Below are 18474 nucleotides of genomic sequence, written 5' to 3' on the forward strand. Positions count from 1 at the left end.
TTTCTTAAAATCAAAGCTACGATTGATACAAACAAATTAAGTTTCAGTACCATAATATTAGTCTTAGTATAGGTTTGAATTTCATGTCATCACAGCTATGTGTGGTTATATTGTTTCAAACTCGTGAAGTAAAGATTTATAGTATGAAATAACTCTGAATTATGTTTATAAAAATTTTGTTTTTCACAAAAATAAAAATAACTCAAGGAACAAAAAGAAAAATCGATAAGGTTAAAATTCATAAAGATTAAGATTTGTTAAAAAGTTAAAATTAGTTTAATATTTTTTTGACACATTTAATTGGTATTTAAAATGGACTTCAGCTTCCCAAACGTTTTTATTTAACTTTTTTAAGGCCTAGAAAGATTTTTGCTATTAAAAAATTTTCGAACGAATGAAAACTGCAATTTATAAAACTAAAAAAAATAAAATAAATTATAATTCTGACTANAGTACCATAATATTAGTCTTAGTATAGGTTTGAATTTCATGTCATCACAGCTATGTGTGGTTATATTGTTTCAAACTCGTGAAGTAAAGATTTATAGTATGAAATAACTGTGAATTATGTTTATAAAAATTTTGTTTTTCACAAAAATAAAAATAACTCAAGGAACAAAAAGAAAATTCGATAAGGTTAAAATTCATAAAAATTAAGATTTGTTAAAAAGTTAAAATTAATTTAATATTTTTTTGACACATTTAATTGGTATTTAAAATGGACTTCAGCTTCCCAAACGTTTTTATTTAACTTTTTTAAAGCCTAGAAAGATTTTTGCTATTAAAAAATTTTCGAACGAAAACTGCAATTTATAAAACTAAAAAAAAAAAAAATTAAAAAAATAAAAAGAAATAGGAAAATTGAATGTGTTGAAATTTGAAACCAAAAATTCTATTTACCAATTTTACCAGAAATAGCTTGAAAATGTATAAGGATTTCATTCTTAAACATTTATAAAAGTTACGCAGTCAGAATGTAATAAGTTTTTGTAATTAAAAAACTGAACGCTTATAGATTGGCAGTTTAAACTTTAATATAAATTGAAAAAATTAAAAATGGCTTTTAATTAATACATAAATACTAGGAACCAATATTTCCTTTACGATTTTATTCATACTTCTCGTTAAAGACATATTGAATAAAGCATAAAAAATGAAAAATGTTCTAAATCGCACTTTTATTTCTTATTTCCTGAATTAGACTCATTTTGTTGAATGAAAAAACTTTTCGCCATTTAAAAAGGCATTTTTTTCCTAAGTCATTTTTTTCATTCATTTCCAAACATTCATTTTTTCATTCCCAAAATCAATCCTCACTATATATTAGTTTTAATTTAAACATTCTTCTTTACAGCAGCAGTCAGATATTTTTAATTAGCTAAGAGAGAAAAAATGAAGTTTTAAATTAAAATCCACTCGAACAGTAAGAAAAAAAGTTTTTTATTCTGTTTTATATAAATCTTATAATTTTCTTCATGGGCAATTAAACGAAAAAAAAAGTTATACCTTTCACAAAAAATTCATATTTTTTAAATAAAATTGCAAATCATTTAAAAACTGCCTCTACAATCATTCTTCACATAGATAATTTTAAATGTATTAAAAAAAATTGCAGGATTATCTATTTCCTTTTTCTATTAAGAAGTAAAGTATCTGAAGGTTCTTAAAAAATAGAGTAAATATTTCAGACAATTAATCAAAAAAGCAAACAGCTTAATTTAATTTATGCCCGTAGCTTTTTGTTTTCTTTGTAAAGTTAGAAATTTTTTTAAATGAAAAAAATCAATCTTGACTTGGAGAATTAATGTAACTATTAAATATTTCATATAAAAGAAGCATTTAATTGAAGTTTGATTCATTCTTTCTGGAGCTTGTTTGAGTTTCAAAGCGTTTTTATAAAGTAAGATATTTTTTAACTACATTTTTAATTACTCCCCTAAAAAAATCTCCTTCACAGATTAGAAAATAATGAATGATAAAGCTAGTTTTAAAAAGTTGCATCACAGAAAAGAAATTTATTCTTTCTTCAGAATTTAATGTTTGCTAAATTTTAAATAAAATCTTCATGGCCAACTTTCAAATATTGCTTAAAATATTTTACTTGACATTTTGAAAAATTTTTAAAAACGTTTTATATTATTTTAGATATCGTTATTTCTACAATATCAGTCTTCTTTATTATTTTAGATGTCGAACACATATCTTTACTTTAAATAACTTTATATCAGATATTTTTGATATATAGTTGACTACTTTTGTTACATTGATGATTTGGCTTATTGATATTTTCAAATGTTTTCAAAATTTGGTTTATTAAAAGTAAATATCAGCTGAAGATGAAGGGGTAAAAATTAAAAAAAAAAAAAACTTATTGACATTTTGGTTGTTACGTTTGACTAAACATGTTATTTTCCAGAGTAACTGAAAATGTTGAAATGAAAAAAGATGTGAATGCTGTAGAAACAGAATATGTTCAGCTACTTGACCCTTTAGCATCAAGTGTAACGTAAGTATAAACTGTAATAAGTATAATTGCATTTTTTTTTTAAAAATTGCTTTATAGCATTTTATAAAAACTGATTCATAATGAAAAATCATCGATATCATCATCGATGAAGCTTTAGAAGTTAATACTCTGAAATAATCAAAGCCAAGAATGCCTGGTAAATTATTAGTTATTAAATTGGCAGAGTGATTCTCGAAATAAAAAATCAGGGAGCATTCAATATTTTCTAGTTTCTTGCTTCTGAAATACATTTATTTATTATGGTAAACAGGATATTCTAAAATTCGATTAAAAAATTCAGAAGAGTTTTAAAAGACATCAAAAAAATAGAATCTTATCAGAGAACATGGGTCTAAGAGACCTTACCTTAGAATGGTAGCTCCATATGCATGCACAGCTCTTTGCTTGGTATTTTTGTTCCCTCAGTTAATACACAGCACCCGTGTAGATAAGCTTGGTGCCTGTTCTCTATTGTGTTCTTGTTTTTAAGCTATCCTCATTTATTGCTCATTAGATTTATAAAAATTATATTTAAACCAGTTTATACGTTTACTAAAGATTCCTACCTAAACAGACAATAACGTTTAATAGTAACACTATTCTGTTTTGTTTCAAGACAGTATACCTCCTTGAGGTATGTCTATGCTGGGCCCACGAAAGCTGCAGTGCAGTGGAGGAAGAAGAAAATGGACTACATCCAGAGCTGAACAAGGATTTTACGGGCCTCTTCGTGGGATCATGAAAACCTCTCACATTTTGCAGAATTTTTGAAGATCCTTTATACAAGATTGTAATTTTTTTGGACATAAACTCTCTGAATTTTTTTTTTAAAAAATTAGCTAATATGCATCATAATTTTTTTAAGAAATTTCGGTTGGGCTCGCAGCAGCTCCATGCCTAAGAACAATTGTCCCCCTCTTTCCTAATTTTGTTAAATTTTCATGCATCCCATGTAATAACTTTCATGCATCCCATGTTTTTTCCAAATCCCATGTAATAACACGCATTTTTTAAAGAATTATTCATATGTTTTCAGGTTTGTCCAAGTATCATGTGACAGTCAAAATGTGGTGTACGTCAAATGTGGTGCAAGTGGTAAGGAAATTTGTTTTAGATTTTACAACGAAGCATTGTTACCAAAATGACAACATTAATATAACATAGTGATTTTTGTGATTTTTTTAGCAGAAATGTTATTAAAAAGTAAATGATAATTATATAACATGAAATGCACACAATCAAATGAAATGCTACTGTATTAGGTAAAACTAGGTATGCTAATTAAATGCTGCTTGTATGATATATCACTGGGGTATTTCGAGGTTATGGAAACTGTTTTTACATGAAAAGTAGAGCAACGTATGGAAATAAAGATCTTGTCAGCATTTAACAATTCGCTACCGTTACCATTTTCTGCATTTAGAAAGTATTACGAAAAAGTATTAGAAAGTATTGCGGAAAAATTTCTCAAAAAAATATTGCCGGTGGCGTTATAAATTATCAGAAAAATGATAACTAGAAAGGAACAAAGTAAAAATAGAAATTAGCCTCCTAAAATTAGAATACGGCTATACAGGTACCTAGAAACGTGATTATTTAGGTGATGGAGCGTTCGCTTCCCAATAAGGTGAACCGAGTTCGAATCCCTATAGCTGGTAGATACGAATTCCTCAACCGGCTCGACCACAATGCTGATGCAAAATATCTTCATTGGTATACAAATCATGGGTTAGAGTCCCCTTGTCATCGGGCTAACCATGGGAGGTTGTCGCGGTTTTCCTCTCCGTGTAAAGCAAATGAGAGTTACATCAAAAAATCCTCCATGAATAGCAAATTTATTCCAATACTTAATCCAGGAGTTCCCTTGTCTTCTGGAATAGGTTCAAAATTACAAAGCTATGGAGGTGAACATTGAAAGTCATAAACCCGAAATTGGGTTGGCAATTCAATGATGGTTCTAAAATTAAATACAGATACCTAACATAAGATTAAATATATGCAATGCGGAAAATAAATAAAAAATGAAACAACTTTATAAATTTTCATCTAATGATAGGATTATCACGTAATTAGTTAAGAATTATTGGAGCAGACCGAACCTTTAACTTGGTTTATGAAAATCAGTCTACTATGAGTTAAAGCTAAATCAATTTCTAAAGATGAATGTTCCAGGGGTAATTAAAAATGTTATTTTAGGTTTATCTTTAATAAATAAAGTCAATGCTGGATTAAAGCAACCAAACTGGCGTTGTCTTTGGCTTTTAAATTTGCTACACTGGGTTAAAATATATTTAATATTGAGTGGTTCCCTACAATGAAAACATTCGGGTTTAGGTTCGTTTATTTGTCGTTATTAGGTCGATGTTTGTCGGAGCGGGCGGCAAGTTACTGTGAAGAACGTATTCTAAATCTAGTTGTAAGGCATGATAAGAGTTTAAGAAAACTTAGCAACTATTTTGAAAGAAAAGAGAAACGTATGTAGAAGCAAAAAATAAATTTGCTTCATCAAAATTTTCTTTCGTTTGGTTCTTATTTTCAAATTTTAACTTAGAAAAAACAGCCCTCGTATTAACTATTTATTCTTTATAATAAGATGTAAAAATGTTTTGCTCAATCTGATTATTTAATTTAGCTTGTGGTTTGAGACCAGCTCATTCTTCAAGAGTGGCAAGGAGTTTTTCACTCAATTTGCCAGAAGGAAAATATGGAGCTGTGCATGGACAATGGCCGTGGCAAGTTGCCCTTTTTAAGGACGACGAATACGCATGCGATGCTACGCTAATATCTGACGATTGGATATTGACAACGACAGCTTGTTTTGAAGGGTAGTGTATTATTTTTTAATTTCGCAATTAGTTTTTTTTGTTTGTTTCAAAACATTTAGTTCAATAAGTATAGCATTTTAATACTTGTTATTTAATACTTGTTATTTAATACTTGTTATTTAATACTTGTTATTTAATACCTGTTTAAACCTTTTGACGAAGAATATTTTCCAAACACATCTTTTTTACTCTTTTCATTATTTTGCATTAATTTAATTCAAAAATATTACATTTAGCATTTTAATAATTTATGGTTAGGAAATACAGCATAAAACACTGGTGTGTTTTTCTGCTTTAAAGGAAAAATCTTTCAAGCATAACTCACTTCTAAACAATATTTGTTTTCTAATCAGCAGTTATTTAGATCTAAGAGAAACAGAAGTTGAAATTTCTTTAATTTGCAAAATCAATTATTGATAATTTTTTTAGTATAAAAGAAAAGAAAAATTCGAACTACTTTTTCTTTGATATTTTAATATAATTCCTGTAATCTAACAGATTTTTTTTGGTAACTATTAGACTGAATTTTATAATTAAAAAGTCCCGAATAACATTTTTGCTTGTAATTACAGCCCCTGATAAAAAATATATAATAGGCACACCGATGTCTCATCTGTGTCAAAGGACTAAAACAAACGCGCATTCACGAGATTTTTCAATATTACCTGTCATATGACATATTGACTTTTCCAAGCTTTTTCTAACTTTATAAAGAAAAAAGGAAATTTTAAGTTTCTAATTAAATTTCAAACTATCGCTTTTATGATATAACAGAAAGTGTTTCAATGGCACTTTTCCAACGGTTTTCATCAAACCATAATAGCATTTTTTTATGCAAAATTAAAAACCTAAGATTACAAGTTATATTTGAGTAATAAAAATATTCAATAAAATTGTATTATAGAAAGTAAAGATGGTGTAAAGGAATTTGCATTTTGCCTCGTAAAGAATTAACAGTAGTAGTATAAGCAAGAATGGTTTGCTATATTAACAGAAATAATTTAAGATTTTAATACCTCTGATTATTTTATACCTGTTTCACAAGCAGCGGGAACTTTCTAATGTTACTAGAGGTTACGATTTCGAACATCTTCTTACAAAATAATTGTTTAATTACATTTCATCGTCATTACATTAATATTAAATTATTGCTCAGTTTTCGCATGTCATACAAAAAATTTTTTAATTCTTCTATTGTATTTTTTTACAATTTTCTTAGATGAATGTATTTAAATTACGCTAGAGTCTAAATCGTCTGTGGTACCACAAAAAAGGGGGACAGCACAATTTCACATCAAGATCGTGAGAGACTTATAACATAAAGAAGGCAAACGTCTTAACATATATAGTATTGCCGAAGTTAACTATAATTTATTTATTGTATTAATGATTTAAAGTAATTAATAAGGTTAATTTTAACTAACTAGGTTTTGCTTCAAAGCACCGACATTGTAACACGTCTTAGAAATAAAATATTGTTAAAATATCGTATTGAATGAATTCAAAAAAATTTTTAACTTACGTGTAGTACTAAAAATAGCTTTTTATTTTAAATAAGTTTTTTTTTAATGAGTCATTATTATAGCGTTCAAAAATGGCTTGCACTAGAATGTAATTTTTTTTTCATCACATAATCATGAAATTGATTAATTCTTAAATTGATGATATTTAATTAATTAACTTTATCTTACGTTTTTGTGTGAAGATAACAGACAGAGAAAGAAAACTATTCAATAATATTTTCTGCAATACTAGAATGTGTGTGGTGTCCTCATGTCATTATTTCACCGCAAAGAGTTGATTAAGAGGGGAAAAAACAAATCCAATAATATTCTGATATGACGAGAAATTCGATGGTGCTGCCATCTAGGCAAACGAAGCCACTAAAAGACGACTTTTTTAAAGAAGAAACTTTATAGTCACTATTTTTTTTTAATTCGATCAATTGAATTTAAAACGGTTAATTATGTTTGCTTTTAAAACAAAACACAATGTTTGCTTTTTGTGAAAACTTTTTCGAAAAAAATTTAGCAAGCAAACAAAATTATAATTATAAGTTCTAGAGTTCAACTACAAATTTTTTTTCTTGATAATCAATCAGCGTTTAGTTACGTTTTTAATTGTTTTATTTGCGTTTGCGCCTTCATGCATTTGAGAATTCGAATCCTATTACTATCGCGTATTGACATAACAAATTGAATTTCAATTTGTTATGTTAAGACTTACTTAGTAAATAAATCTTGCTTTCTTTATACAAGAAACAATCAAAATTACAGGAAGTGTTTTATGAAAATTAACATTCAATAAATAGGCTTGGCTTGTTCAAAACTCTTCTTTAATCGCTGGTAGTGGACCATCCTAAATAACTCTTGGTCTAATGAGTGGATCTTCACGTTCTAGGACTCAAATGCATGTTTGTTAAAGAAAATGCGTTTCAGTGTCTGATTTCGTAACTAAAAATATTGTCTGCACTAATTAATAACGATATTTGAGGTAACTCCATTGAACCATTAAGATTGAGTTCTAGAACAAGTTATTCAAAGTAGTCAGTTTTTTTAAATTAAATTAAGTGTAACGTTTAAATTCATAGGAGCGGGATTGGCATTACCAACTAGTAAACGCTAAAAAAATAACTTATATATAGACAGAAAGATTAAAAAAAGAAGTCTCTTAGAAATACAGAACTAGGGCAGTGAGAGATACAAGATCATTAAATTAAAGTATATTTATACTAATGTTTTAATGTTAACAAGTTATACTAAGCATTAAACATGTGCATTTAATTGAATTCAAAAATCACTTGGAATTATCTTTGAATTGATTATCTCTTTAATTAATTGCATTTTTTTAAAAAATACTTTTAAACTCATAATTTTGCAGGTATCCATCAATAAACCTCGAAAAGAGCATTATTTTAAAACAAATGATATTTACGAATTTTATTAATACGGTATTTAAATAATTTACATTCAATAGAAATAAAACTTTATTTTTAGGGATCCTCACGCCAACTGGGTCGCCAAAATGGGTATTGTTCGATTATCTTCGAAATCTCCTTTTGATCAAGAATCGAGAATAACGGGAATGGTCAAATCTCCGATAGGGTCAGGAGTTTTATCAATCTTGAAATTGGAGCAATCAATCAATGGATCCGATTACGTTCGGCCATCTTGTCTTCCTGGTCACAATTATTCTTTAGCTGGCATTCCTTGCAATACGTTACGATGGAGTACAAGAAGTAAGCACTTTTTTATGAACCTGCAGAAGTTAACCTTAAATAATTACAATTTTAATCATAGTGCAAAAGTTTTAAAACTTAAAATTGTTTTAGATATTTTTTTCTTTTGTTTGTATGCTTTTACAAAAAAAGACTGAAGAACATTTTTTTAGTTAATACAAATACTTGATATCGTTTAAGCCAGGTGTGGGGATTTTTAATCTGAAATTAGTTTTGCTCCTAAAGCTGCAATTTATATTAATGACAATGTTAGTCTATCGTTTAAAAACGTTACATTTAACGCGTCGCGTAAATGTTGTGTGGGGTTGTTTGGTATCTTTGTTAGAGTCCCCACTTAAACTCTAAAAAGAAATGTAACTCTAGGAAAGCGTTCCACATGAAAATGTTTCCGAGAACGGGTTATAGGTTTCTTCATAAATAACACTAAGTTTAAATAAATAACTATCTTTATTAACATCTAGGAAACTTGTAAATTTAACATTCTAACATATATAAAACTTAACCACTTTAACATTGAAGTAGCACAGAAATAAACTGCGAAAAGGTAACCGGCGAGAACATGCCGGACTGCTAGCTAGAACCGACGGGGAGAGAGAGCAAGCTGTGAGGATGCGGCCAAGTTATATCCAAAACATACTGTGCGCGTTTTACTGATTTCGCCCTTCACGCATATCTCCATTCAGGTATGAGGTTTACGTCAATTACCGGCTGCAAGCTACGTAGTCCAACGTCATAGATTCATAGTCCGGACTTTGCATTTCAGACCGCAACGCCACAGTTGCAACACATTAAGATTAAAATGACGTAGGAACAGCCATTACCCATGCCCGGAAATGGCTTCAAACGCGGCTTGAGGCACTTACCTATTATGACGAGTTCAAATTAACACGAAGATTCTGAACAGAGAAGAATTCTTAATAGAGAAGCGTTCCTAGCGGCATATGACTACATTTCCGGGCATGGGTATCTATACAATTTTAATTTTAATGATATCACACCTCAAAAAATTTGCCGCAACATTTATGCGACCCTTTGTTGTATGTAGCGATTCTAAACTTGTACATTTCGACAAAGAAATAAACTAAAATTATCATTAAAAAAATGTAGCTTGGGGTGAAAAAACCGATTGTAGAGCTGAAATCAGAATTGTGAAAATATCCAAGATCCCTTAAAAAATCTTGAGAAATAAAATACACGAAAAAAAATGTTCACCAGTAAAAATTTGCATAAAAATTTCTCCACTCAAAAATTTTAAAATTTATTTGGTTTTGCTCTCGTCTGTCAAAATTGTTAGACAATGAAAAATTTTAAGAAAGTTTAAAATCTAAATTCAAAGTATTCATTTTCTCCAGATCCCTGTTCCCAAAGTACTGCTCAGTAACTGACCACACTACATTTGATTCCACAGATTTTATGAGCACGTGTATCGCTTGTAGCTTGTACTCGGTAGGTCTTACCGAAGTCGGGGTTCGAACCCAGGGACCGGAGCCCGATTTTTTAACCATTGGCCTACCACAAGCCTTTTATGTTCGTAAAATACATAAAATTGTTTAAAGAGTACATAGAAAAAAAAACATATTAAAATGTTAAGTGCATGCTACAAAGTTTTCTGCATAAAATTGATCCAAATAGGCATATAGGAATTTTATTTTATAAGCTTTTTTAACACAATAAAAAAAAATTTAAAACATGCATAGATCCAAGATATTAGGAGTTAACTAAGTCTGACTGAAAAAGAAAAATTGATGCGGAGAGATTACTGACATCGCTAGCGTAATTCTGTGTATTTTTCATCTCAGAGATCCGAATGTAATATTTAATACAAATAAATCTTCAAAACTTTCTTCGATAGTCAAACTTTATTTATTTAAATATTTTTAACTCTCTCGTTTACAGTAGTTCTTAGTGTTTCGAAGTGTTGTAATAAATGTATTTTATCTTCTTTCAGAAAATCACCTTTTTGAAGTAAAACTCAAAATAACTGGTAATAACTGCAGCACAGATTCCACAAATAGTTCATCTCCAGGTCAAAGATTAATTTGCGCTGTCGAAAATGAGGTTATGGAAGATGAAGATTGTCAGGTAAATAAATTTTGGTTTTACTCCTTCTATCATTCAGCATATTTTTCTTTCTTAATGCATTCTTGTTGCAATAATTAAGTCAGTAATTTTGTTAGCACATTTTTCAAGCAATCTTCTTTAAATTAGCGAATGTCTCGGAGTTTAATAAAGGAACTGCCTGTTAAATTTCCATATAGAAATTGATAGATAAAAAGTTTCAGAGCAGGAATCGTTTTTAACCTCATTTCTCTCAACAGTTATTAAAAATTGCATATAAAAATTGACGACTTCTATCAATGTTTTAACAAGCACGTCATTTTTTTAAATTCAGATACAAAAACGGGAGTTTTCTGAATATTATGAGAATGAATTTTATTTTATTTTATTTAGTTTTGTTAAATTGCAGACCAAAATCTAAGTTTACAACTACGAATATTCAACTCCGTAGTCTTGTAATTTGGAAACCAATCCAGAAGACAAGGAAACTCCTGGAACAAACTAGCCTTCTTACAGCACTTTTTGTTGGAACTAACTCACATGGAGAGGAAAACTCCAAAAACCTCCCACGGTTGCCCCGAAGACAAGGAGATTCTAACTCGCGATCCATCTACCACTGAGGATATTTTATATCAGCAATGTGGCCGTGCGAGCTGAAAGCAAAATTCGAATAAACCATCCACCGCTGGGATTCGATCCAGGGCCACCCCATTGGGAAGCGAAAGCTCAATTCATTGAGCCATAGCAGCTCACAAGAATGATATTAAATTGTTTTTTAGTATTGATAAAATAATAAGACTGGAATTGAACGTAGAGTTTAATGGCACTAGTTCCAAACTAGGACATGCTACAGCAGACGAAAAGTTTTAAAAATAATTCTTAAGTAAAATGCATGATAAAGCAGGTGATTTCGAAAGTGAATAAAAACAGAAGCATTTTAAGTAAAATACATATATAAAATCAAATAAAATGGTGAATACTCTAAAATAGGGTAAACTTAAATGGTGAATAAAGTACCCAACAAACCCATAAGTGGATGATACCCAATGAAAATGGTAAGGGCTATTAAACAGAAGCTATATGCAATATAAAACAACAATTGCGCGTAGATCCAATAAAATGTTAGGATGATGAAAGTCACCTAACAAAGCCTCCAAAGATAAAATAGAACTACTAAAAAAGGTGAGACAATATCTGTTAAAAACACTGGTAGATGATTAAAACATGATCGGTAGTGAAATGTTTTAAGTATTGCATTGGGATGAAGGCTCTCCAAACAGCAATTGCTGACGAGTCAAGCGAGTTTGGCTGATAATAAGGCTGATATAATAAGGAATTTGAATCAATCAAATTTAGGCGCAATCAATTTAAAGTGAAGAACATTTTATGGATAATTTAGTGGTTAAGTAACTTTCGAGAAAAGAAAAACATATTGCTTTTTATCCATAATAGGTCATTTGTCAAGCAAACTGAATTTTTATACAATAACTTAAGGAATTAAAGCGTGAAAAAAAAGTTTCTCCTTAATTTTACTGTTGGGTAAAAAGTTTTCGAAAAGCTTTTGAAAAATACCATTGAATTTCAGAGAAATTATAAATGACATTTGGTATATTCATTTTTAGGTATCGAATAACATATTGGTTTGAATAAATAATTAAATGGCAAATGAATTTGGAGAATTATTGATAAGGCATATGTACGAGTATAATATTTATCGTTAACAGAGTTAAAGCATGTTATTTATGAATTATATAAACTCTAATGCCTATAGGCTGTCTTCGCCAAGAATACGATTGGAGGAAAATATTTTTCCGAATAAATTAAGAAGGATATATAGATTAGCTAAAAAGCATCGAGATTTCCGACGCCTGAAAAAAATTTGACTATTTCCTGTTAAATCAAACTTCGTGGCCTTACGAGGAATTTTTAAGTTTCTTATTAAAACAAAAATACTAGATGTGTGACTTCGATTGAATTGGCACATAAACAAATATAAGAATTAAACAGCGAGTGTACCAAATGAAAAATCAACTAAAGAAAAACGGATTGATACTTAGGAAATTAATTAGTTTATCTTTATAAACATTCAAAATTAGGGTTCGTCAAAAATTAGTGCTACTTACTTTAAAGGTTTTCTGCTCTTGTAAGAACCATAGAGCTGTAATACAAATAAAACAAAGCCGCTGCCTACTTAAGCATCGTGATTTCGGCAGATAAACATCGTGACAGTTGAGATGAGGTCTCTTTTTTAATAGATTTGTGATTTTACTCATAAGGGCCACGAAGGAAAGTTAAGAGCTGCAGGAGCTTAAAATTGGCGAAACAATCAAATTATTTGATCATTTTTCGACAATACTTTGCTAGATTAAGCATTAATAATGAATTCCATTTTTTTTAATAAGCGTAAACTGTACAAGATAAAGAGTAATTTTTGAATGGTCTTAGAAATGGTTATATATCTTTTTATAAAACATTTGATTCAATAGTTTTCCAAAACATCTGAGTTATTTTGTAATGTTTTTGTAATATTGTTAGATCATATAATTACTGAGTTATTTTTGTATTTTGTAATCGGGATTAATGTAATGTTTTTAGGAAAAGAAAAAAATTCTAAAAGTTCATTTATATAATAAATAGTACAATTGTATTTCCACACAGTGTTAAATTAACTTCCCTGTGAAATGCATCAAGTCCTCTTATAACAAATTATTCTTTGCCGCCATTTGCGACGCAGTAAATCATCAAATTCTAAGATTTTATACTTTTAATTTTTTCCATTGAAATAACACGAAGAAACTAGTGATAAAAATTCTCAATTATCTTGATTCACTCTGCAGTCACGTGGTAGTTATATGAGAACAAAAATTATCGTAATGTGCGCGTTGATATATTTAATCTCTATGGTCAGACTAGTCCAACAGAAAATTTTGCTCTTGAATTCAGTAGTTTTGTCATCAGAATAAGTCTTGTTGTTACTGCAAACGGTGGTAACTTTGAAAACATTGTCTTGTAGTCTTTTTAACTGGTGATGCCAGCTGGTGGAAAAATCTAATCTCAAACTAACATTAAATTTCAAAACTAATTTTGAAATTTGTTGAGAATAAAAACTTGGTTTCCTAATCAGAATTTTTTTTTCTTCAAATAGTTGATCATTTAATGAGCACTCTGAAAATAATCAATATAACATTCTCGATTTTTCTTTCAGGGTGACGAAGCCGAAGGAAGTCCATTGCTATGTAATATCAACGACAAATGGTACGTTTTAGGAGTAAGCAGTCAAAAAGTAACATGTCCAAGTGCAGGCAAACAAAGAAAATACCATCACACGTTTGAGCACGTCCAATGGATCCGTCACACCCTTGAATCATTACGCGTACGTTAATCATCACGTTTGTCACATTGTCAACCATAAACTTAAACTTATTTTTGTTCTGATTACAAAATCTTTCACAACTCCAATAAAGTTAGAAAGTGAAAGGTGTGTAAAGTCCAGAGTGGTGAGAAGAAGTTATATTTAAGGATAAAAATTTTATTGTCATGATTTTGCGATAGCGCTTGTTAGATCCAATGGCATTCCAGCAAAGATGTGTACTTAATTGTATACTTCTTAGGAAAAAAAAAAGAATTCACACATTTGCTGTAAAAATGTCACATTAACTGTTCGTGTCAGATATGTCTCCAACTTTCATTGTTTCTAATCATTTGAATACCATGTCATATATGTTTTATAAAATTTATATGCAGGTTAATTCATTCCATTAAAAGATTTTCATTAGTTATTTATATCCACTAATACTTCCATTTTGCTGTGCATTATGAAAGTTGAAACATTTCTTTTTAATGCTTAATCATAAGGCTTTGTGTATGGTTGGAAAAAAAAACATTAATATTTTTGTGCTTCTGCAAAAATACGCTTTATTTATGCTCCTCTTGCATGTGTTGATGTTTTAAAAGTTTTTTCTGTGTTTTGTGTCCAATTTATTAAAAGTAACTACAGAGGTTTCAAAAAAATTTTTACAACTACTTTAATGAAAAAATATTCTAAAAACAATATATCATGCCTTTTAACTTTAATTATTAAGGACGTATTTTTTTTTATCTCGTAAATGTTGTTGTGTATTATGAACTTTTTGGTTAACCGTTGCATTAAACTATTTCAAACATACCCCATAGGAGTATGTTCGAAATAGTTTAATGCACAGTTACATTCTTTCACAGTTACATTTAAATCAGTTTTTAACAAGATGAGATTCAATACAAATACTTTTTCTAAAGAAAATGTGAATTTAATGATTAAAAAAATTAAACGGAAGGAAATCTTGCAATACTTTAACCCTCTCATCAGCTGTAATGTTTTAAATTCTGAGTTTAGAATCTAATATAAATTATTTATAAGCAATTTTAATGAAACGTTTTATACAGATTTCTTACTTTAGTATATTATTTTTTAAATTTTTGTTTTCTATGTAATTAGGAAACATTTTATAAATGTGTCAAAAGTTTCCAAGGCAGCTTGAAATTGTTATGACAAATTACTAATTTAAATAAAAATTAAAAGAATAAGTTTTTCTTTTGAAATATAGCAAATATTTATTGTTGTTTATAGTGCTAAAATTTATTTCGTGTGCTTGATGACCTTATGATATTTTAAACTATTGTTTTTTTAAATGCAATATAAATGTAAATATTTATTACCATTGATATGTATATAAAAGTAGAGCATTTTGTGACTGTGTACAGTTCAAAATAAAATTTTCTATCAGTAAAATGTCTAATTCTAATTTGTATTAAACTCTTGTGGCTGCATTAAATTTTTACGTAGTTATCATACTGGATGAAAACTATGCATAAAATAGTCATTTCATTTTTGTTGGACGAGTAGGATCAGGATGAAAGAAATAAAATTGTTTTTAGAGAAAGAAAAAAATTAAAATTGCACTTAAGCATAATTCATAAAGCATATTGTAAACAACATTCTTCAATACTATAAGACGAGAACAATCTCTCTCCTGTCGTTCATTTTAGTCTACAAGATACTTATCCGAATGAGATCTTTACATGCCCAAATAACTTTTGGTTGATTGATAGATTGATTAAATGTAGGTCTTTGTGGCACAAGGTCCAAATTAGGACATGCTGCGCCAAACAATAAGGTAAAACAGTTCAAAAGCCTAAATGCATACAAAATTTAATTGCAGCCTAATTATAACTGATAAAGAAGTACTAGTAAGTGAATAAAACGAGATGAATGGTAGAAATAAAATCAGATAAAAGGTATGAGTGGAGCATAAAACGCACTAAGTAAAATGTACGAAGGTAGTAAGATAGTTACAAAATGGTATAAAACTGTAGATGTGTTAAAACATTTTTATGCTGTTAAAAATACCAACAGTACGTAAATACGCAAAAATGCTAGGATGATGGATGTCATCCAACAAATCTTGATTGCATAAAATAGAACTCCCAAAAAACGTTAAACGAGTTTGGTAAAACATGGGACGCGTTATTAAAATATGATGAATTGTGAGAGGAGAGCTACTAGTACTGCATTAAGGCGGAGGAGGCTCTCCAAACAGTAAATGGAGGTGTGCTAACCGGGTGTGACCGATTCAGAGGCGGGTTAGCTTTACGTCATTACTATGAAGGCGCAGCACTGGCAAATTGTTCAAATCGGATTTAATGCTATGCAATTTATTAAAAACTTTGAGGTCCCATTGTTGTTGTCATAGTGATGTTATAAACTTTCGAATATGTAGCTTCATGTCAGAGAAAGATGTGGATAATGTTGAGACGGATGTGGCAAATCGGGCAGCTGAGTCAGCTAGTTCATTCCCTGGAATACCAAGAAACATCTTTTTGGAATCCATATAAAAAAAACACATGAAAGTACCGACAAGTATTAAGTACTAATATGAATTGATGAAGCATTGTGAAAGCTATAATTAGGAATACCAGCAAGTTATAAAAATAATTATCCATAGATGAATCACAAATGTCTCTATAGATAGCGCACATTAACTTAAATCAATCTAGACAAGCAAACTATCAACATTCAATTTATTTAATTTCCCAATATAGTATATTTTCAAGAGCAATGAGTGAATCATATTATAATATGGAAAATCAAATTAGAGGAAAACAGATTTCAATTAATATTATGACATTTTCAGATAACACCCTAAGCCATTATATTCGTTCTTAAAATAATCAATTATTTCTTAATCGTTATCTAAATAAATTGGGTAATCATTGAAATTAAATGCCAGGATATAAAATTTTACGTCATCTCTGCCTATTTTCCACTTTTTGTAGACCTTGTTGCATCAAATGGCGAGTTGCCGTACTAACTAGAGACCTATTTTTGTCTGCCTATAATCATCAACGATGACTTTAATGCCAAGAGTTACCCTAGGGGTTCTATAGATGATGAGATGGGATGCCAGATCATTGAATTTATTGACTTCATGAACATGGATGTCATAAACGATCCAAACTCATTGCCGATTTAACCATTGTGGAGAGTTGGATCAGCTAACAGCTGTACGGGGCCCACTTATTGGTATTTGTTATCGGTATGTGGAGTATTTCGAAACCTTGAGTCGCTATTGGCTGATTACGATTATATTAAGGACTGCCTCTGAGAGTCAATCCTTCCGAAAATCAGATTTCTGAATTAAACTTTTTTAACCTTTCGTGGGACTCAGGAATATTGTCAAAGAAAGAAGGGAATTGCTAATCACAATGAATACAAGGTAAGACTTTGATCTTTTCACCTCTAGTCTATAAGAGGGTATTGTGGGTCTCTGTCATAATTAAAAAAAAGAGGGTAGCTAAAATCTATAAAGAAAGCACGAAACAGTGAATACTGAGGTTGTCTGTGCGAAGATAAATACTTTGAGCAAAAAGAAGAAGCTATCAGAGCGAGAGTGATCCCCAAATAGGAATAAAAATGTTGACTAACAACAAAAAGGACAAAGTCTTATACAAAAATTACAAATAAAACTAAGAAGAATAAACTTCATGATTACTTAGAAAAATTTACAACTCAAAACTGCTTTGGCCCAAGTTACTATATAGCTAGAGACAAAAATATTAGAAGATCAGTAATACAGAAAATTATGCAACCTAACGGATAATTTACAAAAAACCAAGTAAAAACAATTGAAGCCATTCTTAAATATCATTTTGTATATGGCAAGGACACTCCCCTACCGGCGGCTACAGATATTATTCTTGAACAACCAGTCACAGAAATAGAAATTCAATATGTATATCAGAATACAATAAAGTTTTAGGCTCAAGATGGGCAGAAACCAGAAGTAGTTAAAACTATGTATAAAATAAATTCTAAATGGTTTACAGACATATTTAACAAATGTTATGAACTCAACCATTTCCCTACCATCTCGTAAACCTCTACTAGAGTTCTAATTCCAAAACCAGGTAACGATTCTCAAAAATAATAAAACCATCGACCTATATCCTTACTTACATTGTAAGGCAAACTCTTGGACAAATTACTAACTAAAAGGTTAATTTACCTCTTAAAAACTAAAGTGCTTGATACCATGGTTTGTAGGACGTTGGGCTCATGTTAGTGAGAACAGGAGTTCGGTTCCCCCGAGTTGTAAATGATAACAGGTGTACGTTAAATCTGTCGGGGCCGCAAAGTCCTCCAAGTTTCCATAACAAATCAATGCCTCTAGGGGTACTGAATTGGAGATTGATAGCTTAGTTCAAAATTACGATTTGTAGGTGAATGAATGGAATATGATTGGGTCCTCTCTGTAAAACGGACTGTGATGTGTGGGGGGAAATCTTACTCTTGGACATAGGTGGCGCCACTG

General features: G+C 29.9%; 1 protein-coding gene and 1 long non-coding RNA gene across 5 annotated transcripts in view; one reads left to right on the forward strand and one right to left on the reverse strand.

Moving 5' to 3' along the window:
• Positions 1–15395, forward strand: part of LOC107455346 (atrial natriuretic peptide-converting enzyme) — a 396108-nt gene extending 380713 nt beyond the window's left edge. For all 4 annotated transcript variants that reach the window (XM_071188087.1, XM_071188085.1, XM_071188086.1 and 1 more), the window contains 6 exons: positions 2417–2506; positions 3543–3601; positions 5139–5331; positions 8328–8569; positions 10518–10651; positions 13833–15395. In XM_071188087.1, the coding sequence (XP_071044188.1) occupies positions 2417–2506; positions 3543–3601; positions 5139–5331; positions 8328–8569; positions 10518–10651; positions 13833–14009 (895 nt within the window). In that variant the 3' untranslated portion in view covers positions 14010–15395. The remainder of the gene's footprint in view (positions 1–2416; positions 2507–3542; positions 3602–5138; positions 5332–8327; positions 8570–10517; positions 10652–13832) is intronic.
• LOC139427197 (uncharacterized) overlaps positions 1–18474 on the reverse strand; it is a 78806-nt gene that overhangs the window by 31856 nt on the left and 28476 nt on the right. The gene's annotated exons all lie outside the window — the stretch shown is intronic.

Source organism: Parasteatoda tepidariorum, chromosome X2 (assembly GCF_043381705.1).
Source record: "Parasteatoda tepidariorum isolate YZ-2023 chromosome X2, CAS_Ptep_4.0, whole genome shotgun sequence".
In the NCBI taxonomy this organism is placed as follows: Eukaryota; Metazoa; Arthropoda; class Arachnida; order Araneae; family Theridiidae; genus Parasteatoda; species Parasteatoda tepidariorum.